A 27,501-nucleotide genomic window follows, 5' to 3' on the forward strand; every position below is an offset into this window, starting at 1 on the left:
AGAATCTTTAAGGGCTCATTTGGTGAAATACATATAACTAATTTTGAAATTAATTTTAAGATAAATTTATTTCATGTATAATTAAGAAAATAACATATCTCAAAATTATAATGTTATATTTATTCTCATATTAAAAATAAAATAACTATATTCGAAATAATTAATCACTAAATAACTCATTTCCAATCAAATAAGTCTGTAAATATACTGGGAAGGAGATAAAAAGAAAAAGTATACACTCCTTCTATTTTAGCTTACGTGATAATTTTTTATTTTTCGTGAATAAAACAGTGTAAATTTGATCAAAAATCAGCGCATGAAATCTTCAAAACTTTGAAATAAAATTTTTATATTTATAAGCTACGTAAAATGTATAATAAGTTACAGTAATTAACAATTTAAAATAATTAATAGATGAATAAAAGAATTTACGATAAAAAATAAAAATCTCTCATGTGATACAAAGGGAGTACTCATTAAGGAAATTACAAGAACAGAATGAAGACAATAGAGGAAGCTTCGTATAAAGCAAACTTTAACCATATTATTGTGGCAAAATATTATTTGATGTGGATATTTGTTAAAAAGAACAAAGATTAAAAAAAATGATAACTTTCTTGGTTCAATTGTTGAGAGATTAAAATTTTATATTTATTTTTAAAAGTGCTTTTTAAAAAAATTTTAGTCAAAGCTTCCGAAAGAAAATAAATAATTTTCTAGAAAGAATAAATAGTAGAAGCTGTTTTTAATAAGATACTTTTTTTTTTCAAAAGTACTTTTTTAAAGAACACTTCTAAGAAAATATAGAAACACTTCTAAAAAATTTATGGAAAATGCATAAATATCCATCAATTTATGCCCAAAATTTCAAAAACACACTTATTTATACTAAGATTTTACTAATTTTTTACCCTTTTTTGGCCTACATATACTAATTTGAAAAAAAAATCAACCAACATTAAATCCACAAGATAGTGCCACATAGGCTAGTAGAAAATTACTCGTAAAATAAGTTCAAGGAGTAATAAGACCTTACTACAGTATAAGTGTGTCTGTGAGATTTTGAACTTGTGCATTATCCCAACAAATTTTAAACATACTTAAATACGTCTCTAATAAGAAAAGACACATTTAAACCCTTGGCAAAACACTAGTTATTGTTCAATTTTGAGAGAGAATTCATCAACAAAAACATACAGTAAAGATGGAAAACAAAGATTGAAATCATAATTTTTCTTCTTCTACATTATCGAATAGCGCGCCACGTGCGCTATTCATATTGCTCGATGAATTCATCATCGCGCTATTCATATCGCGCCATGAATTCATCGTTGAACTTTTTGAAACTCGTCATTATCGAAGGCATTTCCTCTTCAGCTGGCAAAATAGTTGTCCTTAGGTGGAACACCCTACATAGAGAAACCATCAACCACTCTTCAATAATTGTAACAACGTTTAGCGTAACAGGAAATGATCTCCTATAACCACTTAAAACGTAAACTAACCATTTTTTTGCCATGTCTTAGTACAATAGACACCGACATAACCTTAAATGAAAATGTCACGGTGTTACACCGCATGGAATTTGCAACTCTACGACAATGTCTATTTTCAATTACAATGACCGAAAAGTAGCTATATGTGAACTAATTGTAACAACGTGTAGTGTTACCAGGAAATGATCTCCTATAACCAGTTACAATAATAAAAATCGTGTCAACTAACCACTTTTTGGCCATGCCTTAATACAATAGACACCGGCATAACGTTACATGACAATGTTATGGTGTTACACCGCGTGGAATTTGTAACTCCACGACAATGTCTATTTTCCAATTACAAGGACGGAAAAGTAGCTATGTGCGAATTTTATCGTTATATTTGAGATGAAAAGAGTCGAAAGACCCTAGGATTGAACTCACTTACCCTTCTTTTTGGCCAAAACCCGAACCCGGGACAGTAGAGATGCCGGTTGCTTCCAACAATTTGAGACAATAGAAAACATCAGGAGCTTTCTCGAGCTTCTTTGCAGCGTCTATCGCTCGAGGAGGCAATTGAATTTGCGGGAAGGAATACATAGCACCTGTTATGAACAATCAATTTCCTCACGAAATATCAATGATCGGTCGCGTTTCAACGTGTAATAGAATACGAAAACATGAGAAATGACTCGCCTTCTGTGAAATTACAAACAACATTTTTGCAGCTGTTGAACCCGTCAGTCATTATATGCGCCCTCCGTCTTAGTGACTCAAGGATGCCTTTGCTGCAAAAAGCATCAACTACTAATTGTCATGAAATTCATAAAAAATATTTCGACAAGATCATTAAACGAGTAGAAGATCTCTGTATTCACGAAGTTAACGACACAAATTTCAACATCAATATATACAACGGTACTCAAAATTCCTACGTTGTTTAGACAGTCCAATATTGTTACCTCACCCGTATCAAATCCTCTAAAATGCCCTACTTTTAGAGGATCTGACACGCACACATTGGCATTTTCAAGAGTCGGAGCAATATAAGTTCAAAACCAAGTGAAAAGAATGAGACTTTCTACTCTAATTCCGACAATTCCACAGATGAAGTTTTAAGTATTTCATGTAAGCAGAGACGTCAGCTGTAATAAGTACCTTTCTCTAGCAAATTGCTCGTACGAGATATCTCCGGGCTTAGGTGGATTCGCCAGTAACCCCAGCTGTTGAAACGAGAAAGAGTACAAGCATTTCTTGTCAGCACAGGCTTACGATTAAACAGAATAAGCTGGCAACAATTTTTAGGTAACATAAAAATAAGGTAAAATTCGAGACGTCGGAAAAAGTTGATTGTTATCTCTATAACACAATAAGATTTCCTTCCTGGAAGATAAATCTTCGAGGGGATGAACAAAAATTACTCACAAATATTTGTGCAGGTACATTTGGACTGAGCGATATCGAAGCAACCTTGTATATCTCTTCAACCGACTGCAACATCAAATTAGAGAAAGACCACGTCTCAGTAATACATCGATTATGCTTGGGAAATAACACAACCCTTGAATGTTTTATAACATAGATCATTTTGGAATAACTCATATTGATCGAAAAAATTCTTTTCAAATTTAATCTTTAAGTTCATTTCTATATACTGGGATAGTATGTTGCTCGGACACTCCAAGAATGTTGCCACAACCCTGTCGTATCCTCAAAAATGCAACACTTTTTGGAGGATCCGACATGAACTCGGCGCGGAGGGATCAGCACTTTAGCAAGAAGCAATTTTTTTTCGAGTGAACTTCAATTACTGTCATTCGAATTGGGGACGGAGATACAAACCTTTGGAGGAATGTTGGTCATCTCAAAGTATCCACCACGTTGTCCACATTCGCCCCAATAACCTTTGGAGACCGTATGAAATGAAACTAGCTGAAGCTCCTTGCTTACGGGTGGACCCATATCGAATAAAACCTACGAATTTTGGTGAACATGGATGTTATTCGAGATACGATATTATATTTAAGGGTTAACAAATTCTTAAAGTGCAAACTATATTTGTATATTACCTTTCGTGCACTTATGAAGGGATGCTCATCTTGGTAAATATTTTGTTGATAAACTTCGTCTCCAAGTAATACCAAATTTTCTTCGTAACAGAATTGTATTATTTGTCTTAGATTTTGTTCACTAAGACACTGTCCGGTAGGATTTCCGGGGTTTATAATCACCATTGCTCGTACCTAGGCAATAATATAAGCATAAGATGAATGCATACACCGGTAGTATAAAAAATTGACTACACTATCCGTGTAAATAACTTAAATCCCCGTAAAGTGTCAATATGAAGACTCAACCCTATAAAAAGGGTTCAAGTTGCCTGTCCTGGAAACTATTTGTTAGTGCCAAGTTCCGTATGTGCTGTAACAGTCCTTTTTTCTACGAAATGTGGACTCTGGCACAACCTAAAACCTATGCTCGAACTCTCCTAATATGTTGCTGCACCCTAGTTGGATCCTCCAAAAATGACGTATTTTAGGAGGATCCGACACACACACGATGATAATATTTGAAGAGTCCGAGCAACATATAGGCGAGAATGTGTCTGCAGACTGCACGTATCTGAAAAGCAAAATTTAGGCATATATACTCACAGTTATTCCGTTCTGTCGGGCTTGTTCAATAGATTGTCGAAGGTCATTGATATCAAGACCCCAGTCTGCAGTCTCTTCAAGATAGTACGGAACAAGAGAACCCCCATACAATGATATTGTAGCAGAGTATAGCGGATACTGCGGAACAGGAACCAACACCTAACAACAAGTATGTAACCGTAAGGAATATACGAAGCCTGTAAAATCAAGAAACTGAGAGAATTTTCAGAACATATTGGTTAGCCTTTTCCCCCTCTTTTTGGTTATATAGTTAGTACCCCGTCATTTGGACCCCGAATGACAGTATGTAATATCTGCATGATTCCTTTGCTCGCTCCGTCCGTGAGAAATATTAGTTCCGGATCACTGTCAAAAGAACAACCAGAAATGTAAGCTTAGTTACTAAATTGAAGTCACCGAAAAGAGACTTAGAAAAACGATATAACCTCGGATATCCATCACGTCTCTCAATGAAATCTGCAATTTCTTTCCTTACACCGGGAATGCCACGGGAGTCGCTATAAGCACCTAATTAACCAGCAATATAAAGTTACTCATTTCTTAAAACAAAAGATCATAGGATAGTAGGAAAATCGAGGCAAAAAGACCTATAACAACAATGTGGACAAGTAGTTGCTAATCGATAGAGCTGAAGAAGCAGGGATGATAAACGCAGGGCTTTCTATACGAGATAACATAATAGATCTTTATGCACATAAGAAGGAACTATAGCTTTAGTTCACAAAAATAATAAACGATGACAACTATATTCCGATGTTCACTTAAACACAAAAAAGGGGATAGTAACTCTCGAAGAAAAATTATGTTTGTGCTTCTTTATGAAAGAGAGAATTAAAGGAAATAAAGACGGAGTCAGAGAGGCATAGCAAGTAGACATGCCACATAAAATCTATGTTGCTCCGACTCTTGAAAAATACCGTCGGGAATGTGTCGGATCCTCCAAAAGTATGCATTGTGGGTACCCGACATCCATGAGACAACGTTTTCGGAGGGTCCGAGCAAAATGGATGATAAAAATTAGCGTACTCAATTCCTAGAATAATATATAGTTTAAGTGGGAAAGGATACCTAGACCTCCAGAATTCAAAGAAAGATAATGTTTAGCTTTTGCGATTGCGTCCCCAGGGAATAATTGTCCGACATTAGGATCATCTAGTAAAAATGGAGCTTGGCAGAGAGCAATGACCTGAAAATAAAGAGTGCGTGCCAACACTTTACGTATGCCAAAACCATAAGCGTCTCATAGAAGTGGCAATTAACGACTACAACTAACCTGGCGCGGAAACGTCAGCGGCTTCTGTCCGAGGGCATGAGGATTACCTACATTTGTGAATATAATCTGCAGAGCAAGAGGACATCATGAGATTATTACACAAGTATAGTAAAGTAACTAAACCAAGTATTTATAAGTCATAAACACTTGATTTATTCTGATCGATTTTTCGAATTTTATACCTTAACTATTGAATGCGCTAGTTTCCTATCTGAACTATTACAAATTTTTATCGAAAATGTATGTACATGCCACATACATTTATAATTGAACATTCACATTGTCATAACTCATAACCTATATTTTTTAACATAAACAATCAACAGAACATCAAACGAAAAAATAATTTGAACCACATTTTTCCACGCTACAATTAAATCATTTCGTGATTCAAAAGCGTTTGCTTTTACCTTCTTTCCTTCCTTCTGAAGCTGAGAAGCTCGAAGATAGAGCTCACCTCGTACAGCATATTGACACTTCTTCACATTCTCATTCAAATTCTCATAGTCCAACGGCTTAGACGACATTATAAACAAATAAAAATAGCACCTCCTTAACCTACAATGTGTAAATAGAAACAATATAATTAATGGCAAGAGTACTACTACTACTACTACTAAAAGTCCGACATTAGCGACAAACAAAATTTTATATCTAAACAACAAAGTCATCACTAGTCCTATTTTTTTCGATGACAAGGAAAACCCGCTACCCTTTTGGCGTACCCAGGTAAAACCCGCTCCTATATATGCAATAACTCGCAAACTCATCACTCACCATATTTTTAACGACAAGTCATCAAAAAATCTTCTAATTACAAGTTATTTAGCGACAAATCAGCCACGAAAAATTGTGTAAAAAGAAACAATATAAATAATGGTAAGAGTACTACTACTACTACTACAAGTCAGAAATTAGCGACAAACAAAATTTTATACCTAAACAACAAAAGTCATCACTAATCCAATTTAGCAACAAATTATCAAAAATTCTAATAATTATAAACTATTTAGTGACAAATCATCCACAAAATTCATAGTTAATTTCACTTTTTTCTAGTTGAAAACAAGCATATTAAAGAATTATGTAAACATCATTTAACTATATTAATCTAGTAACCACAATTATACAACAATTTCACAAAAAATGAGTACCTCAACAATTCAAGATCTTGAACAAAGGAATTCAAAAATCAAACTTCATGCTAATCCCATTTAACATAAAATTAGTATAAATTATCAAGAACTTTGATCATTACAAGGTATTTAGCAACAGATTAACTACAAAGTTCATAGTAATTTTTAGTGGAAAATTATACTAAGAAGATTATATAAACATAATTTAACCACTTTGTTTTGAAACTAATTTACTTTTAATTAGCTCAAAAAATAACAATTACCTCAATAATTCTAGCTCTTGAACAAGGGAATTTCAAGAAATGGAAAAACACAATGAATTTTGTGCAGTTAATTTAACATGATTTTAGTGTATATTTTCAGTGGGTGTTTTTTGTCATATTATTTGCTCCACGTGGCAGGCATGCAGGTATGATGATTTGTCATCATATAAACTGATGGGACCCATTTTTTTGAGATGTGTGCCCAACCAGATTAGTTCATTACTCCGAGTTTCATTTATACGAATTCGACTTGACACGAAATTTAAGAAACTAAAAGAAACTTTTGAAATTTATGATTCAAAATAAGTGATAGATATTTGTGTCGCTAGAAATTATTTCATCAAGAGAAAAGACATAACTACAAAATAAAAATTGTCTCGTATTTGCATAAAGACACCTTAACTTTTAAAATATTCTATCACCCTACAAAACTATTTAATATCTTTATGTCTTTTCTCTTTCATCAAAGATAGAATGAATATTTAAAGGGAAAATTCATAAGTATCCCTTAATCTATGCTCAAAATCTCAGAGATATACTCATACTAAATTAAGATTCCATAACCCCATGAACTTATTTTATATATAATTTTTACTACCCTTTTCGGCCTACATGACACTTTCTTTTTTGAGCCAGCGCATGCTGACAATTTTTTCATGGACGTCCGTTAAGACGTTGACAATGTATCCAGTTTGTTCCGCAGGAAAAACGGACGCATTTTCTAGTTCAAACGAGTCCCAAAGTAGGTAAATGCAGATTTTGTCAATTTTTATGTGCTATAGTCCATGAGATATTTGTGATCCGGAATTCCTGAAATAAAGTGGCTGAAATGTTTTCATCGACGTCTGTTAAGACGTTGACAATGTATTCAGTTCATCCTGCGGGAAAAATAGGCGCATTTTCCAGATCAAACGAGCCCCAAAGAATGTAAACTCGTATTTGGCTAATTTTCGAATATAACAGTCAATGAAATTATTGTGATCTAAATCCCAAAATAAGATGATCGAAATGTTTTATGAACGTTCGATAAGACGTTGTCAATGTATCCAGTTCGTCCCGCGAGGAAACAGATGCATTTTTAAGTTCAAACGATCTTCAAAGCAGGTAAACACAGATTTAGCTGATTTTTTGTGCTATAGTCTATAAAATTTCGGTGATCTGGATTTTAAGAAACAAAATAGTCAAATTTTTTTGTAGATATCAGTTAAAACGTTGACAATGTATGTAATACTTCCCACGGGGAAAAAGGACACATTTTCAAGTTCAAACGAGCCCCAAAAAGTAGGTAAAGATAGATTTTTCGTGTGTTATATTCCATGGAATTTTTGTGATCCGAAATTTCCTAAATAAAATTGCTAAAAATTTTCGTGGACGTCCGTTAAGACGATGAAAATGTATCCAATTTGTTATGAGGGAAAAACAGGCACATTTTCAAGTTTAAACGAACTTCAAAGATGGTAAATGCAGATTTTACCGATTTTCGTGTGCTATAGTCCATAGAAATTTTGTGATCCGAAATTCCTGAAATGAAATGGATGAAGTTTTTCATGGATATTCGTTAAAACTTTGACAATGTGCCCAATTCATCTTATAGAGAAAATTGGAGCATTTTCAAATTCAAACAAGTTCCAAAGCAGGTAAACACAATTTTTTTCAATTTTCGTGTGCTATGTTCCATGAAATTTTTGTGATTCGAAATTCTCAAAGCAAAATGGACAAAAAAGTTTGTGGACGTCCTTTAAGACGTTGGAAATGTATCCAATTCGTCCCGTAGAGAAAACAAATACATTTTCAAGTTCAAACAGGCCCCAAAACCGGTAAACGCAGATTTTACCTATTTTTATGTGTTATAGTCCGTGGAATTTTTGTGATTAAAAAATGATCAAAATTTTTCGTGAACTTCCGTTAAGATGCGGCGATGTATCCAATTCTTACCACGGGGAAAATAGTTCTTTTTCAAGTTCAAACGAGTCTTAAAGCAGGCAAATGCAGATTTTACTGATTTTCATTTGTAATAGCCCATGAATTTGTTTTGACCCGGCTGAAAATTTTCATAGTTGTCCGTTAAGACCTTAAATGGAACCAATTTGTCTGGTGGGAAAAAATAATGCATTTTCAAGTTCAAACAAGCCTTAAAATAGACAAAGACAGAATTTACCAATTTTTATATGCTATTTATAGCCTGTGAAATTTTTTGATCCGAAATTCTTGAATCAAAATGACCGAAGTTTTTTATGGTCGTCCATTAAGACCTTAGAAATGGAAGTAGATCGTTCCACGGGGAAAATTGGTGCATTTTCCAGTTCAGACGAGCTCTTAAGCAGGTAAAGACAGATTTTATTGATTTTCGTTTGCTATAGCCCATGGATTTAATTTATCCAAAAATTCCAAAATAAATGACATAATTTTTTGTGGACATCCTTTAAAACCTTAAAATTGGAATCAGTTTGTCTTGTGGAGAAAATGATGCATTTTCAAGTTCAAAAGATCTCCAAAGTAGGAAAATACAGATTTTATCGATTTTCGTGTGCTATATCCATAATTTCTTTTTATCCAGAAATCCTGATATAAATTGACGAAATTTTTCATGGACGTTTGTTAAGACCTTAGAAATAGATCTAGTTCTTTCTGCAGGAAAAATGTTGCATTTTAAAATTCCAACAAGCCCCAAAGCAGGCAATGACAGATTTTGCCGATATTCATGTGCTATAGGCCTTGTAGTTTTTTTTATCCGGAAATCTCAAAACAAAATGAGAGAAATTTTTCATGGACGTTTGTTAAGACCATAGAAATGGAACCACTTCGTCTCGCAGAAAAAAATAGTGCATTTTCAAGTTCAAACGAGCCCCAAAAAGGAAAAAGACATATTTTATCGACTTTCGTGTGCTATGACCCATGATTTTTGTTATTCTAAAATTCTGAAACAAAATGGCCAAAATATTTCAAAGACATCCGTTCAAGCCTATGAAATAGAACCAGTTCATCCTGCGGGAAAAATTGGTGCATTTTCAAGTTCAAACGAGTCCCAATGAAGACAAAGTTAGATTATACTGATTTTTGTGTGCTATAACCCATTAAAATTTTTTAATCCAGAAATTCCAAAATAAAATAACTAAATTTTTCATGGACATCCGGTAAGACCTTATAAAATAGAACTAGTTCGTCCCACGGGAAAAAATGATGCATTTAAAGGTTCAAACGAGCCCCAAAGTAAGCAAAGACAGATTTTATCAATTTTCGTGTGCTATAGCCCATTGATTTTTTTTATCCAGAAATGCTAAAATAAGATGGACAAAATCTTTCATGGACACCCGTTAAGACCTTAAAAATGTAACTGATTCATTCCGCGGGGAAAATGGTGTACTTTCTAGTTCAAACGAGCCCCAAAGTGGTCAAAGATAAATTTTACTGATTTTCGTGTGCTATAACCCATTGATTTTTTTGATCCAGAAATCCAAAAACAAAATGGCCAAAAATTTTCATGGACATCCATTAAGACCTTAGAAATGGAACTAGTTCATCCTGTGGGGAAAAATTGTGCATTTTGAAGTTCAAACGAGCCCCAAAGCAGGCAAAGACAAAATTTACTGATTTTCGTATGCTGTAGCCCATGGATTTTTTTAATTTGGAAATCCTGAAACAAAATGGCCAAAAATTTCGTGGACGTCCGTTTAGACCTTTGAAATGAAACACGTTCTTCCCACAGGAAAAAATGGTGTATTTTCAACTTCAAACGAGCCCCAAAGTAGGCAAAGATAGATTTTATAAATTTTCATACGCGCCCATGATTTTTTTTTATTTGAAAATTCTGAAATAAAATGGTACCAAAATTTGTCATGGACGTCCGTTAAGACTAAGAAATGTAACCAATTTCATCCCGCGGGGAAAAATGGTGCATTTTTAAGTTTAAACGAATTCCTAAAAAGTCAAAGGTAGATTTATCGGTTGACATATGCTATAGCTCATAGTTTTTTTTATTCGAAAATTCCATATATAAATGATAAAAAAAATTTATGGACGTCCATTAAAACCTTATAAATGAAACTAGTTCGTTCTCCGGGAAAAAATGGTACATTTTCAAGTTTCGACGAGCCCCAAAGAAGGCAACTACAAATTTTATCAATTTTCGTGTGCTATAGGTCATAGATTTTTTTTTATTCGAAAACAAAATAGCCAAAATTTTCATAGACGTACATCAAGACCTTAGAAATGGAACCAATTCATCTCGCAGTGGAAAAATTTGTGCACTTTCAAGTTCATACGAGCCCTAAAGTAAGCAAAGGTAGATTTTACCCATTTTCGTGTGCTATAGCTCATGATTTTTTTTGATACGTAAATCCCAAAATAAAATGGAAATTCTTTTTTATGGAAATCTGTTAAAACCTTAGAAATGGAATCAGTTCGTTTCACGGGAAAATGGTGCATTTTCAAGTTCAAACGAGCCCAAAGCGGACAAAGGCATATTCTATCGATTTTTTTGTTCTATAGCCTATGAATTTTTTTAATCCGAAAATCCAAAATAAAAATGTTTTAATCTTTTCATGGATGTCCGTTAAGACCTTAGAAATGGAACCAATTAATCTTGTGGGGAAAATGGTACATTTTCAATCACACGAGCACTAAAGCAGGCAAAGGTAGATTTTACCGATTTTCGTGTGCTATAACCCATAGATTTTTCTTATCCAGAAATTCTAAAACAAATTAACCGAAATTTTTCTTGGACTTCCATTAAAACCTAAGAAATGGAACCAGTTCGTCCCACGGAGAAAAATTGTGCATTTTTAAGTTCAAACGAGCCTCCGAAGTAGGGAAAGACAGGTTTTATCGATTTTAGTGTGTTATAATCCATGACTTTTTTTATCCAGTAATCCCGAAATAAAATGACAAATTTTTTTTAAAGACGTTCATTAAGACCTTAGAAATGGAACCAGTTCGTCCCGCGGAGAAAAATGGTGCATTTTTAAGTTCAAACGAAAATCAGGGTCATTTCGTATCTGAATTTCTAGATCACAAAAATTTAGTAGATTATAGCACATGAAAATTGATAAAATCTGTGTTTTACCTGCTTTGGGGCTCGTTTGAACTTGAAAATGTGTCTTTTTTACCCGCGGAACGAACTGGATACATTTCCAACGTCTTAACGGATGTCCACGAAAATTTTTTGCCAGTTCATTTCGAGAATTCCGGATCACAAAAATTTCATGGCATACAAAAATTGGCAAAATCTGTGTTTACCTGCCGTTAGGTTCGTTTGAACGTGAAAATGTGCTCGTTTTCCATGTCAGACGACCTGGATAGATTGCCAATATCTTAACAGACGTCCATTTAAAATTTCGGCCATTTTATTTCCGAAATTCTGGATCACAAAAACTTATATACTATAACACAAGAAAATCGGCAAAATCTGCGTTTACCTACTTTAGGACTCACTTGAACTTAAAAATGCGTCTGCTTTCAATGCGGGACGAACTGGATACATTGATTATGTCTAACGGATGTTCATGAAAAATTTTGGTCATTTCATTTCGAGAATTCCGGATCACAAAAATTCCATGGACTTATAACACACGAAAATCGATAATATCTGTGTTTACTTGCTTTGGGGCTCGTTTGAACTTGAAAATACACTCGTTTTTCTCGCGGGACAAATTGGATACATTTCCGACGTCTTAACAGACGTCCATGAAAAATTTTGGTCATTTCATTTCTAGAATTCTGGATCACAAAAATTCCATGGACTATATAACACACGAAATTGGCAAAATCTGCGTTTACCTGCTTTGGGGCTCATTTAAACTTGAAAATACGCTCGTTTTTCCTGCGGGATGAACTGGATATATTGCCATCATCTTAATGAACGTCCATGAAAAATTTCGGCCATTTCATTTAGGAAATTTCGGATCACAAAAATATCATGGACTATAGCACACAAAAATCAGCAAAAATTTGGATTTTTTTATGTTTTGGGGCTCGTTTGAACTTGAAAATGCGCCTTTTTATCCGCGGGACGAACATGATATATTGATTACATCTTAACATTTGTGCACGAAACTTTCAGCCTTTTTGTTTTTGGAATTTCGGGACACAAAAATTCCATGGACTATAGCATACGAAAATTTGAAATATCTGTGTTTACCTGCTTTCGGGCTCGTTTGAACTTTAATATGCGCTCGTTTTTCCCAGGGAACGAACTTTAATGAAATTCCAATAGATTTGGAAGAAATTTTATACATTGGAGTCGATTGACATATATCGGTGTGGATTGAACAAGAACAAGAGGACATGGGAAACAATTGCCTTAAGGTCTACATCCATAAATATCATTGAGTGTAAGTTTTAGAATAAGGTTTCTATTTTGCATATTGAAGCTTTCATAAATCACACATGTATTGTAATTTGAGCTCACAATAACCTAATGTTAAGTTCTTGACATAAATCATTATCTATCCTCAACGCCTAGCAACGATACAGATCAATTACTTCGCGGAAAATATACCTTTTATATGTTTTTGTTTGCTTGTTTTCTCCTGAGTTCAACTAGTTGTTGAGCAAGATTTGATACATATGTACGTAAACTAATATTTGACCTATATACACTATATAATATTTCGTCAAAGGCTGATGGTTGTAGCTCCGCGTCTACCTATATAAGAGATCTGACCTAAAAAAAAAGGCTTTTGTGTAAAATCACAAGAAATCTTTCATTTTAAACTTTAAACTTCTTACTGAAATAGGATTGTTAAGAATTTCTACACTAGTTAGGTAAGACTCAAGGGCAGAGCTAGCATTGTGGTTACGGATTTGGCAGAACCTAGTAACTTAGGCTCAAATCTGGTGATCGCATTTGCGATGCACCAGTTCCATAATCTGCAGTACATATATTGAATTTTCAGTCGACTTCAACTTATATAAACCAACAATGTAAAGAAATTTCACACTATCAGATCGACATTATTTTCTGATTTGCCCTCGATTTGTCAAGACTAAACCAGATCATATATACGCGAAAGTTACTCCTAGTCCCATTGAGATTATTATAGATCGACGCCTGCTTAAACAACCACACAAGACTAAATTCCAACACATGAGGATGCAACCAGAAAAAAAACGAAAAAAATTCTCAAGTGAAAAAAAAAATTCTTCATTTTTTGTTTGAGTAGGTCCTTGATGATGTTTTGAATGAGCAAATTACATCTTCTTTCACCGATGGCGAAAAAAAATATATGAAAAAAAATTAATCATCCAAATTGTGATACATATTTAGAGCATTGTCAAATCAGAATCAGTCAGTGTATACAAGTTAAACTCTTATTATAAGTTAACAGCTCGACATTGTTTCCTGATTTGCCCTTGGTTTCCGGTGAGCACCTCTACTGCCCCAAGCTTGTTCATGGCCACGCCGAATTTGTTAAACCACCCCACTTCATCATTGCTAAATCTTTGGACAAGTCCCCTTGTTCTTATATCTTGTGTCAAAGCTTGATCGGATTCGAGTAAACCTTTTTTCATCAACAATTGCTTGTAAAATACTGAGTCCATTTTGTATTGTGTTGTTGCATCGAACGCTATTGTACTCATTTGGCCAGTACATGTAAATTTCATAACACTCCCAAGTCGCGGATCAACCATTTGGGCCTTCTCGGGTGTGTCCATTCGATAAAGAAAGTTGAAACAATGAGCTACTCCAATGGAGTGTGCACCAATTAAGACAACTAAATCTTCTGCATTTAGGCCTTTTCTGTTGAAAAGTTGAATCATTTGGCCTACTGTGTCATCAGGCAATGGGAGGTTGCCAACGACGTTTTCTACGCGCGATTCCATGCCGTCACGTCGGCCACCAGACACCTCGTAATGGGGGAGTCCCGATGCAACAAAGGCGTCACGAGATAAATAGGCTAAAACATCAGAGCACGAGACAATGCCTGGGCAGTTCTCTTCGAGTTCTGCTTTGATCTCGTCAATGAGTTCAAATCCCTTGACTGTAACACCATTTGACGGTGATAACTTCTCTATTTTCCCACCAGTTGGTGTTGTATCGAGCAATATGGATCCATCGCAACCCTGTATATACGATAAGTTACATACACTGACAGTATAAAAAGAATTATGATCGATCATCTATGTAATTTAATATGTTTTAGTAGTAAGTTATCAATGAATTTTTATCAAGTCTTAGTTTTTGATTTTCCACTCGGTGTCCGGAGCCCCACATTGGAGCTCCGACTAAATTTGGATCGCGCACTGCACGACCCATTTGGGGATGGCGCTCCCAACAGGATTTTCTCCACACATTGGAGCTCCGACTAAATCTCGATCGCTCACTGCAGGGCTCATTTGGGGTGCCGCTCCCAACAGGATTTTCTCCATACCGGGCTCCGACTAAATCCCTATCGCGCATTGCAGGACCCATTTGGGGTTGACGCTTCCAATAGGATTTTCTCCCTACATTGGAGCTCCGACTAAATCCGGATCGCGCACTGCAGGGCTCATTTGGGGTGACGCTCCCAACAGGATTTTCTCCATACCAGGCTCCGACTAAATCCGAATCGTGCACTGCAGGGCCTATTAGGGGGTGGCGCTCCCAACAGGATTTTCTCCATACTCAGGGCTCGAACGTGAGACCTCTGGTTTAAGGTGAAACACTTCCACCACCAGTGCACCACAACCCATGTTAGTAATTTTTATCAAGTCTTAAGTTGTCATTTAGATGACCTAAATACTTCTTACATATCGTCTGTGTATGAAACTTAAACTCTATTTTCATGGTTGCAAATAAGAAACATTTTTCGAAAGATAAAAGACATTTTCTAGTGTTTTGTTGTCCTAAACTATTTTTCATTTACGTTTCTTCATCAATTCTCTTGAATGCTAATATACTTTTCAATTCTTCGCTCTCTCTAACCAAACACTTGAAAATATTTTTCGTCGTGCCACATATATTTTTTTTGGACTTACGAATAATTGCATATAGTGAGAACTTACTTTGACAAAGCAATCATGTAAGAAAAGCCTAGGGATGGCAGCAGCAATAGTAGAGTCATTTTGAAAGGCTCTAATTAGGCCATTTTTGATGATTTCCTCTGCTTGAGGACATGTATTTTGATAAAAACCCTCTCTCAATCCTTCTAAAATCTCTGGTTCTTCGTGTTCTTTAGTAATCGGATCTACGTTATGTTCAGGAAAAACTTGTGGATATCCATGGCGGACACCTTCTATTTGGGGATGCTCAAAATTGAAAGCCTCAAAATCGTGTTCGTGATGGTTCATTTCTTTTTTGTTCTTCTTCTTCTTGTTCTTATTCTTCTTCGACTTCTTCTTTTCCTTTAAGGACCTTTCGTTCCTTGTCTCATAATTTGAGCAAGGAATCGCGATGTCATTGACATTGGCATGAACAACATTGTTATTATCACCATGGATCGTTACGTCTGTCTTACTAGAATCATGTTCTAGAAATTCAGGACGATGATTGGGAAATGATGAGGCTAGCAGAGGTGATAGAATCGCGCAAACTAGTAAAATAGCTGCAAAAATCCCAACCTTAGCTGCCATAATTTGTTTAAGGTGATATGAAGATAAATATTTGTTCAATTTAAGCTTCTTTTTGGATGATCTTATAAATAAATAAATTGTAGAGAACAAAAAAAAAAAAAGGCTTTTTAGGCTATTGGTGGTAAAGATTTTTCTTGGTAGTTATTTCAGTTAAGGAAATAAATGGTTATAATTTTGAGAACCAATAAATTTAATATAACTGATTAAAGAGAAATTTCACCCTCAAAATATGGAGGTCCTTTATATTTAGAAGGAAAAAGAGTCAAAAATATTTCTGAACTATTCGAATTAGGTTAATTTTACCCTTCGTTATGTTTTTTACTCAAAAATGATATCGTTATTGGTCAACTAGTTTTGAAATGCTCTCTAACTAGTCAAATAGTCGAAAAATATATGATTATACTAACGGTTGCTTCAAAACGAGGGGAAAAAAGTAGTTTTTATTCAATCAAGTACTTTAAAGGTCTCCTTCTCTCTCCCTTATATTCAGAGGAAAATTCATTTTAACTTTATGAGTTCGGCCTCTTTTATTACTGAACTCGCTGTACTTTTAAAATCACGAGTTTGGAATCTAATATTTGTTGAACTTTCGCTCTCACAAATAATGGTGTTGATCGAACCCATAGCATTATGGATACATAACTATCATTTTTTTCACAGATTTCACACATTAACTATCAGTTGTTTCCTTTTCCGATCTGAACTATCACCATCTACTGCGCTAGGTCTATATAACATATAGAGTGTTATAGTTCAAATAGAAAAGGAGAAACAAATGATAGTTAAGGTTTGAAACTCACGAGAAAGTGATATTCTACTATTATTAGTAATATGCATCACATACTTGAACATAAATTTTTCCTTGTGGAATTCTATATTCATCTTTTTACAACAAATTAAGTGTCACTTTGCATCTCTGTTCAAGTCACATCCCCTTCCCAACAGAGTTACAAATTACATACAGACAAGAACAGTGTGAGAGACATTGACCGTAAAATCCATTTCGATTTGCGAAATAGATTTTCGACAGTGTGTAAAAGAACTACAAAGAATGTGATAATACAGTATTTCATAAACAAATGAGAAAAGTATCTTACTGACTATTCAGGAGTTACTTGGTTTGGCAGTGCTGTTGTCTTTCTTAAGACATGTTTCCTGCAGCGCTCGAATATGCTGTCGTAGATCAAATCGAATTGAACTCCAGCTCTTTCACGATTCACAACGAAAAAAATGTGGTCGCCTTCTATGATTTTATAGTACCTGCACATGAGAGGAACAATCAACACTGCTGCCTTAAACACCAATGTATCAACACAAGTGATAACCTGATTGGCATATGGACTGTCTAGTTAATCTATGGACAGGCAATCTGACTGGTCACCTACCAGATGCCAGGTTGCAATGGCTGGCAATCAGAATCTTTAATTACAAGGCAACTAGGATGTTCAACCGGCAAACGAGGATGTGTCATAGATATGGTGTTGAGAGCACCGTCATTGTCCCACCAGTCTTCATCCCTGCATGTATTAGATGAAATAAAAACAATGAGATGATGAAACAAGCTATTGCAAGTATTGAATCAGTTATTTGTCGTTCCATAATGCTTCCGTGTATGATGATTACTTAAATATTTTCAGTGGTGCATTTGAATAACTGGTTTTGAAAATTGTCAGATGATAAATATGACTCTAAGCTGATCGTAAACAGATTGTTCAAAGGATGGAAACCTATATCTACGAACTAGTCTAACAACCCATAAGAACTTGTCATGAGAATATAGCCCGATGGGGTAAGGATCTCAGCAAAGCAGCAAGGCATAACACACAGTCACTCAATTACGAGTCTCAATGCTTCAGAAAATTTTCATTAATGGAGTTACAAAATCTTGCTGACTAATTAAAACTCAAGTGAATAGGGCTTGTACTATAATGTATCGTCATCTATCTAAGTAGATTGGTAACAGAGGAGTAATAGACACGAACCTATAGCCCTTATACGGAGGAGAAACATGTTGAGGATGCCGCCATTGGCTCATTTGCAGGACTCTAATGAATAGCAGAGGATGTATCCCTCGAATGCCAGAAGGAACTGCAAAACCGATAACTTTTGTGGTATGCTTGGTAGCATAGCTGAAGTAGTATGTTTGCGGAAATGTACGCAAGTGTCTGTTCAACTTGATTGACCCCTGGATGGTAAGATCAGGAAGTATCCAGTCCCCTGAAGCAAATGGACCAGCATTCCCTAAAAGGTAATCAAGAAGACCCCGGATACCAACTTTCCTCCAGGTCATACTGAAGTGATCAAACCCAAAGTTGTAATAGTCCTTCATCCAAGGAATGTCGAGCCACTCATAAACTATTACTCCAATGCGGCAAAGTTGAAGCAAACTTACAGGCATTATCAACTTCTCGTCTTCAAGTCTGTAGAAGAATTCAGTCAAATTCAGCAAAATGCAGTTTTACAAGTCTAAGTAAACTTGTCAAAACATGAAATTTAAGAAAGCTAAAAACAGATTATTTTGACAGTAGAATTCATCCAAATCACCATACTATAATGGAGTAATTACATGTTCTGTGCATAGGGAGCCTCCTCAAGAACTATGTACTCAAAAATCATATAGGAAATCAAAGCTAAGAACTTGATATATTAAACTCAGAGCTCGATCAAATTAATAGCTGATGTATCACTTCCCTGGAATTGTTCACATGGCAATAATTGATCAAAAAAAAGGTTAAACTGCAATAACTAAGAACTATCAGAAACTTACAGCATTCCATCGAAGTATGTCCTGGTTGTCCCGTTAAGTGCTCCAGATAATGATGTTATGCTTAAGATCCAGTTCTCTGAAGTGTTCTCGTAACCCTTGAATGCCTATCACAGTAAGCTTGAGGTTAACATCGAACAGGTTATTTTAGGTGTCACAATTTTTCAATTGAACGTGCATTAATATACCTTGTCAGCCAGCATCTGGTGCAGAACTCGAACAGCCTGTGCTCCAGCTGAATGTCCCACAAAATGAATAGGGTGATTTTCATCCCACTCGGGGTAGTGCCCTGCTTCATTTTTTGTTAAGTGAGGCATTGATCCAGAAAGATAGAAATGTGATAGTCCTTTAGTGGCTTAGTTTTGACTGGCACAATGTTAAAGAAAGAACGATTTTTGAAACATGCGATCTTAAACATGTTATAACACGTGTGTGTCTATAAACACTTGTCTTTCATTAGTATAAAGTGAAAGTTCAAGTCAAACTGTTTCAAAATTTACAAATGTGTAGTCATTTTCTTAACGGACTTAACAGGAAATAATACCATTGGGAGTGAGTTATATATATGAAGTAAAAATTTAACCTTGTTCATAAACTCGTCCAAATTGGGCATGTCCACAAGCCTTGCTGTGTTCCTCCCCATAATCAACTTGCCCACCTTTCAAATAATAGAACAATTCACGAGCCCTGAAATCTAAAATCCATCACTTGTTGCAAAAAGTATAGAACAAGAAGAACAGTATAACTATGACATATGTGACAATCTCATCAAAAAGTTTAAGCTATTACGGAAAGCACACTTTTATTTATTTAACTATGTTTTCGAAATACCCCTTACATACTAGAGCTCGTAGTTCAAACAACTATTAAGAGTTCCTAGAGCTCCTCTAAGGCTAATATTGAAGATCACACAGTTGAATATGTATTTAATAAAACTTGTATAGAATATAGTTTCAGTTAGTTAGTTAGCTCTCTTAGTTAATTAGTTAACTCATAGTTGTTAGTCAGTTAGCATAGATTCCTTTCTCAACCAATTGGTTATGTACAGCTGTCATATTCTCTCTTTTGTATATATACCTTACCGATAATCAAAAACAAGCAAGTTTTCCATTTTACACAAAATCACAAGTTCTCTCAATCTACTTTTACATAGATTAGATATGGCTTCCGTATCTTGTATTGGGTAAGTTCTTCACCATTGATGTAAAATTTAATAGCTAGTAGGAAAATCCGTTTGGTTAGATGTATTAGTATTTATATGAAGTGGATAGCTCATCCACAAAAACTAACTCATGAAGTGAACAACTCATCCTCAATCATATGCGATGCTTAACAATAGCACAACATAGCAAAGAGAAGATAATCAAGCATTAAACCAAAAAAAAAAATATTCACCTGTCGTATATGCTAGTTAGCGAACCCAAATCTGGAACAAGAACCCTGTCATCCTTCTTCTCTGCACCAGCAAAATATGAATGCCCTCCCAATCTCTACAAAAAGAAAAAAAAATTACATTTCCAAGCCCACATGACAATTAGAACAAATAAGTGTAACATTAGCATAGGGAAGAAAAAGGGTGAAAGTTCCCTCTATATTATTCGAAATCGAGCAACTTTATACTCTGGAGCTATAAAAAGGTCTGAGTTTTACCCTTAACCCCTAATGGAACTCCATGTCGAGTAATTTAAACCATAATCAAAAGTTGAAGCATAACTTTTGACCATTTTTCTCGAATTACTTGAACACGTACATTCCACTCATTTCAAGCTGAAGCTACGCTAATGACAATGGCAAATACGAGTCTGATTTGTTAATGACTTGACTATGAATGAACCAAACGTGCGAACGGATGATAAAATTGATCAATTTCCTTTGTACATGGACAAATTAGGAAAAAGCCTGAAATTTTGATCCTTTTTATTAAAGAATTTGAACAAGTGGCGTCCACTCATTTCAAGCTGAAACTCCATTGATGACAATTGCAAATACGAGACTGATTTGTTAATGACAAGACTATGAGTGAACCAAACGTGCAAACGAATAACAAAATTGATCAATTTCCTATTCTACAAGAACAAATTAGGGGAAAACTTAAACAAAACAACAACATACATAGTACAATCTTACAAGTGGAGTCCACTCATTTCAAGCTGAAACTCCATTAATTACAATTGCAAATACAAGACTGATTTGTTAATGACAAGACGTGGTCTGACTCTGAGAAAAGAAATTCCTGTGTTTAGGTCCCCACTAAGTAGAATTCGTAAACTATGCAAAGGCTCTTTGAAGACTTTTTCAAAAGTTCAGTGAACCAAATGTGCAAACGAATAAAAAATTAATCAATTTCCTTTTCCACAAGAACAAATAAGGGGAAAACCCCAAACAAAACAACATACACACGGTATAATTTCACAAGTAGAATCCACTCATTTCAAGCTGAAACTCCATTAATGACAAGTGCAAATACGAGACTGATTTGTTAATGACAGGACTAGGAGAGAACCAAACGTGCAAACGAATAAAAAGTTGATCAATTTCCTATTCTACAAGGACAAATTAGGGGAAAACTTAAACAAAACAACAACATACACAGTATAATCTCGCAAGTGGAGTCAGGAGAAGGTGATGTATACGTAGCCTTACCCCTATTTCCCACAGAGAGGTTATTTCCGATAGACCAAAGAACAGTAGCAGCCACAAATAACACAACAAACAAAGCAAAGAGAACAACAGGTAATACTAAAATTGAAAAATACTAGTAATAGAGGAAAACCCCAAATGTGAAAATGTGAAAAAAGGGGCATTTACCCCTTCGCCAAAACCAAAGATTCCATGAACCAAAACTATAGGAGGCAAATCATTTGAACTCTTTATCTCTTTGTTACCCACAAATTTTGGCTTGAAAATCCAATTTGTCACTGACTGAGAAACATCACCGGCAACGGCTGTGCTAAATAAGTAAAACCCATAACTCAAATGAACCAAAGAACTCACAAACAGCTCTGTCAGTTGAAATGCTGTTACCCACCATTTCACTATCATTCTACAGAATCTCAAGTGAAAATTTCTCAAAAAGAATTTGTAAAAATGCTCAAATTGAGAGAAAACAAGAACACCCCACAACTTTTTGAAGCTCCTAGAATGAATTGAAACAGGAAAAAATGGAGCTTTTGTTTCTTCAAAAATGGTGATTCTTGTAAAAGTGGAGAAGAAATGAAGAAAAACACGTTTGGTTTTTTATTTTCTTTTGGTAATGCTTGTTGAGAATTGTTTCCACCACTTTCACGTTTTCAAAATTGACCAATCAAATACTTAACTAATTTGTTTGGATTTTGGTTACGTGTTATATTATATCGTATCGTATCGTATTTTATTGTTATTTTTTTTTACTATAACGTATATCTAGGATTTCTTGTTATTTCAATTTGTTTTATTTGAGACGAGCGTCATTTAAAAATAATTGTTGTATACAGTATTTTCATGAGATCTACTTGTGTGATGACATTAAATATGTGATTGTTGTAGTTATATTGAATTGTTAAATTTGATATAATGTAACGGTGAAAAATGATATGGAACGGTCACGTTATTATCATGTTTTGTCTTATCTTGCCTTGTTTGTTAGTGTTAATGACGGAGTAAGATTTTTGACTAAGAGATGTCAAATTATAAAAAAATAAATCTCATAGGGTGAAAATATTTTGTGAAACGCTGATTAGTACTCTCTTCATCTCAATTCGTCATAATTTAAATTTTGAAAGTTAAGCTTATTAATAAAATTTAGAAAAACTCATTTAACTCTAGAGATTCAAATATTATTACGAAAAGTCAAGAGAGATAAAATATATTAAAAATTTTATTTTCCCTTTTATCATTAGGGAGGAAACACAATAACAAGAGAACCAAATCATTAGTTAAAACTTAAAAGCCAAAGATTATGGCTAAAATTTAGTGCAATGGTTGATTTTTAAGGTTTAAAATTTTTGCATTGTCCAAAAGACACAATACATAAATATTGTTTTTAACTTGACTTCCGTTGACACATATACCCTTCAACTTTAATATGTATAAGTCGATACTTAAAATTTATATAAAATTGAAAAATTAAATACGCACATCATATGTGGTATAATACATGTATTACACAAAATTGTCATATAAAACGTAGAATAAATGTATATATCTGTTCAATTTTATATAAGTTTAAGTATTTACTTACGCATATAAAAAATGAGACGATATAAATATTATATAAACCCAAAATAACGACACGTTTATATATTATACCTAACCAAAATGATGGTGGAGGCTAATTCTTACATGTATTCAAAGTTTGGTTTTTTTGGTTGACCTATAATGATAAAGAGGCACATCAACATGTGAAGTTCATTGACTTTTACAATAGCCTCACATTAATATATAATAGAAAACTTACGTAAATATATTATAATAAAAAAATATTTATTATTTATATCAATAATATTTTCTTTTTACTTGATCATTTTTAATTTATTTATTATACAAATTTAATACATATTACAAAGAATAATTTATTATTCACATATAATACAATTTTTTATGATGAATAATACATTTATCACACATTTTAATACATTTATAATATAATGCGACAATTTTTTACCAAACAAATATGATATATTTCAAAAAATAATTATAATTTATATATATTGCATACATGATTCACTTTTAATACATATTACAGATTTAACAAAGCATTGCTATAAATAGTAATAAACAAAAAGTATCGCTAAAATCAGTAATTATTTTTTAAAATGTATTAATTTATGTAATTTTTCCTATATAATATATACCACTTAATATTTTAATATTATAAAATATTAAAAATTAAATATTTATTAAGTTTATGTGGTATATCTCGAGACTTACATCTTTGACTCATATCTTAAAACTCATGAAGCATTTTAATTGAGATACAACCATCCTAAATTAAACAAAATTGAAACTAGTAGCATAAAAAAGATCAATTAATTATATTTAATATTTACATTAAATCAATAAATATATGAATTTAGTTAGGACCAAAAATATTTGATCGTTGAAATACCATTGTTATACTTGTACAATAAATCAATACTTATCTTTTCTTGTGAATACTAAGGAGAATTCAACTTTAATTTTGAGTAATTCAATTAATCTACTTCAAGTTATCAACTTGGCAAAATCAAAAATGAAATTTGAATGATCTTAAAATTAGTTGACCTGAAAAAAAAAAAGTACAAAAAGGAAGCATAAGAAATTTATGAATGTGGTAAAGAGTTTGCATAAAATTGCGGACATTTTTGACATAATACATGTATTAGACTCTAAATTTGGCTTTAAATTTTAATTTTGACCTCCAACTTTTATAATGCACAAACAGACACTTTAACTATCCAACTTTTAAATAAATAAACGCATGAATCCTACATGGCACAATACATGTAGGACACCACGTAGGACAAAAAATGACATTTAGGATGACATGTAGGACATGTGTGTCTATTTGTTTAACTTTATACAAGCTTAAGTGTCTATTTGTGCACATCCAAAAATTGAAGGGCATAAACATAATTTAAAGCCAAGTTAAAGGGTATATTTATGTATCATGTCTATTTTTTTTATCTCGATTTATATAATATATTTTTATTTTGAAAACTATATAATTTTAGCAAGTCATCTTATCTTTAATGAAATAATTGGCTGAAATTTTCTATGGTCAATACCACTCATTTCAAACAAGAAAAATATGTGGAATTCTTCATGATAATTTTTGTATATTTGGCACACGTATCAAAGTCTTAAGTCTCATTTGTATTTTTTAATAAGATTTGAACGTCTAAATTTGAATGCATATTTAAATATTATGATATATATAAAGATTTAAATGTCTAAATATAACCATATTAATATTGAGATATTATATACGTTCTCAATAATGAATAGTTAAAATTGTTTGTAAACATTTGAATATATAAAAATTGTATTTTTGAAAGAATAATAAATATTTGATTAGTCTAATATCATATCAATAAAAAAATAATAATAATATGGAGGTTGGAGAGGGAAAATGCACAAGTACCCGCTCAGAGTACTTAACAATTAATGTATTTTGAGTATCAGATTAGTGTATCATGTATAAAATGTCATATATATAATTTAACAATTAATGTATCTCGAACATTCGATTAATGTATCAGCGCTATATTATTGTATCAGTTTGAGGAAATTCTGTAATTATAAACTTATACAATATATATATATATATATATATATATATATATATATATATATAAATTTTAGACTAGCTCCGTTACCACCAAGGATTTGATGAAATTCCTTTACCCATAATTACAAGTATTGATCTCAAGTCCCGCGGATAAGAAAACCTGATACAGAGCGCTTTCCTTTCGAGAATGTCAGAATCTGAAGTTATTATGAATTTTCGATTTGCCATCAAATTCATAGCATGATTTAGTTATTGAATTCCCTCCACCTTTAATAAAAGATCTCAAGTTATTATGAAATTTACGAATTCTACGACTAACGTGTAAACTAAGTTGATAAAAGAAACTTCTATTATCAACAAAAACTTCTCGACTTTCTACAACATGCATGTAATGACCTAATTAAATGATAACATAAATTTTTTTTTATAAAAAATAAAAACAAACAAGAAAATTAAACTAAAACTAAAACTAAAAACACGTAAATTGAAACAGAAAATCCTCAAAGTGGAATACTTTGAAAATATTATTTTCTAGTCCACTCAAAAATGGTAGACTTTGGAATAGTTATTAATAGGAAAAATCCTTATGCCGGAAAATTTGGCCAAAATTGTAGAATAACATATTTCATACTATGTTATTTTATTTTATTTTTTGTATATTTTTATCCTTTTAACTTTAATATCTTTTAATTAAAAAATAAAAAAAGATCAATTTATTTTAAAACAAAAAGGATATTATACACTTTTTTAATTTTTTAGCCAAACCCTGGACAAATTTTCTGATCATTTAGCATCACCCTTATTAGTATTAGTTTTCTATTTAAAACAAAATGTCATTCTATTCTACATTAATGCACTTTATCATGATTAACTAACGAATAATTAAGGCTAAAACACAAACTAATTAATTATACTTAGATGATAGCTTCTCAAAGTTAAAACCTAAAATGAATGAGTAATAATTTACACATTTAATGTGATAATAATAACACAGATATAAGTTTTGAGATTGTCTAACAAAAAGAGATTTAAAGCATTGAAAAAAAAAACATTTACTTATATATGAAAAGGACTTGTTAGAGATATAATTAAATAAAAAATATCCATTACTAATATATTAAAGTTTAGTTGAGATGGATGACAACTTAATAAGAGATTATCTTTTTTTTTTCTCCTTATACATTGATACACGTCTTAACTTGATCTTATGTAATAACTAAATATTCCGACGTTGATGCCACACATTATATTTAATCACCTCAACTCATTTCCGCTTGTGTTTAATAGGATATTCGTAAGTTTTAACTTTTGCCTATAACGCCATTTAAACAGGTTTAATGTCTTAAAATATCGTGAATGTCTGCTTATGAACAAAAATTAGAATTTTTTGAAGCTGAGACTAATTTTTTTTAAGGGATAATGCACAAGTACCCCCTCAACCTATGTCCGATATCTCAGAGACACACTTATACTATACTAAGGTCCTATTACCCCCTGAACTTATTTTATTAATAATTTTCTACCCCTTTCGGCCTACATGACACTATCTCGTGGGTCCAACGCTGGTTGACTTTTTTAATTCAAGCTAGTGCCACGTATGCGCAAAAGGGGTAGAAAATTACTTATAAAATAAGTTCAGGAGTAATAGGACCTTGGTATAGTATAAGTGTGTCTCTGAGATTTCGGACATAGGTTGAGAAGGTAGTTGTACATTTTCCCTTTTTTTAATATTTTTCTAAACGGAGCTAAAAAAAATACCTTTTGTAGGAATCATTTTTGTAAAACTTTGTTTTACGAGTATAAAAAAATATCAAAACCAATTCATTTTTTTAAAACAATTATTTATTAACTCAGTCTATTTTAACTCGTTCGTTTTAAAACTTATGTTAAGGAGGGGAAGTTTCTGTTAAAAGAGGCGCGTCTTTTCAAAGTCTTCATAGCTGATTTTCAACTGTTTTTTTTTTTTTTAAGTCTTTTCTTTAGAAAAAAAATGCACAAAAATAATCATTTTTTTCACTTGTTTTTTCTAGTTGACTTCTCTCACAAATTAATTAATATAATTGATCTTTTCATCATCATTTTGATTCATTCATCAAAAAAAAAATTACCTTTTTTT

At 33.1% G+C, this 27,501-nt stretch overlaps 3 protein-coding genes across 3 annotated transcripts; all 3 read right to left on the reverse strand.

Annotated features, from left to right (window-relative positions):
- Window positions 1-1,113: 1,113 nt before the first annotated feature.
- LOC107028658 (glutamate--glyoxylate aminotransferase 2-like) lies at window positions 1,114-5,974 on the reverse strand. The gene is made up of 13 exons (XM_015229822.2): window positions 5,837-5,974; window positions 5,427-5,492; window positions 5,222-5,339; window positions 4,579-4,660; window positions 4,411-4,498; window positions 4,133-4,291; window positions 3,548-3,721; window positions 3,321-3,452; window positions 2,904-2,969; window positions 2,637-2,701; window positions 2,175-2,266; window positions 1,927-2,083; window positions 1,114-1,409 (listed from the first exon to the last, which is right to left on the reverse strand). Exons 1-13 carry the CDS (start codon window positions 5,951-5,953, stop codon window positions 1,304-1,306), a joined length of 1,422 nt encoding a protein of 473 aa, XP_015085308.1. The 5' UTR covers window positions 5,954-5,974; the 3' UTR covers window positions 1,114-1,303.
- Window positions 5,975-13,942: 7,968 nt separating this feature from the next.
- On the reverse strand, window positions 13,943-16,421 carry LOC107016080 (peroxidase 57-like). The gene is made up of 2 exons (XM_015216562.2): window positions 15,808-16,421; window positions 13,943-14,886 (listed from the first exon to the last, which is right to left on the reverse strand). The coding sequence occupies exons 1-2, from the start codon at window positions 16,372-16,374 to the stop codon at window positions 14,137-14,139; spliced, it is 1,317 nt and encodes a 438-aa protein (XP_015072048.1). The 5' UTR covers window positions 16,375-16,421; the 3' UTR covers window positions 13,943-14,136.
- Window positions 16,422-17,215: 794 nt separating this feature from the next.
- LOC107013526 (lipase-like) lies at window positions 17,216-22,429 on the reverse strand. The gene is made up of 8 exons (XM_015213419.2): window positions 21,947-22,429; window positions 20,534-20,628; window positions 19,722-19,825; window positions 19,327-19,427; window positions 19,142-19,245; window positions 18,357-18,794; window positions 17,760-17,891; window positions 17,216-17,634 (listed from the first exon to the last, which is right to left on the reverse strand). Exons 1-8 carry the CDS (start codon window positions 22,178-22,180, stop codon window positions 17,475-17,477), a joined length of 1,368 nt encoding a protein of 455 aa, XP_015068905.1. The 5' UTR covers window positions 22,181-22,429; the 3' UTR covers window positions 17,216-17,474.
- Window positions 22,430-27,501: the final 5,072 nt, after the last annotated feature.

This window comes from Solanum pennellii, chromosome 1, assembly GCF_001406875.1.
Source record: "Solanum pennellii chromosome 1, SPENNV200".
NCBI classification, from domain to species: domain Eukaryota; kingdom Viridiplantae; phylum Streptophyta; class Magnoliopsida; order Solanales; family Solanaceae; genus Solanum; species Solanum pennellii.

Coding starts and splice junctions, on each gene's coding strand:
- LOC107028658 (XM_015229822.2), bottom strand. CDS start 5,953: ATGTCGTCTAAGCCGTTGGACTATGAGAATTTGAATGAGAATGTGAAG. Junction 5,340..5,426: donor CGCTGACGTTTCCGCGCCAG/GTTAGTTGTAGT, acceptor CTTTATTTTCAG/GTCATTGCTCTCTGCCAAGC. Junction 3,722..4,132: donor CCCGACAGAACGGAATAACT/GTGAGTATATAT, acceptor ATTATTGCCTAG/GTACGAGCAATGGTGATTAT.
- LOC107016080 (XM_015216562.2), bottom strand. CDS start 16,374: ATGGCAGCTAAGGTTGGGATTTTTGCAGCTATTTTACTAGTTTGCGCG. Junction 14,887..15,807: donor TACATGATTGCTTTGTCAAA/GTAAGTTCTCAC, acceptor TCGTATATACAG/GGTTGCGATGGATCCATATT.
- LOC107013526 (XM_015213419.2), bottom strand. CDS start 22,180: ATGATAGTGAAATGGTGGGTAACAGCATTTCAACTGACAGAGCTGTTT. Junction 19,428..19,721: donor TGGACGAGTTTATGAACAAG/GTTAAATTTTTA, acceptor AAAATGAAGCAG/GGCACTACCCCGAGTGGGAT. Junction 19,246..19,326: donor ACCAGATGCTGGCTGACAAG/GTATATTAATGC, acceptor TTACTGTGATAG/GCATTCAAGGGTTACGAGAA.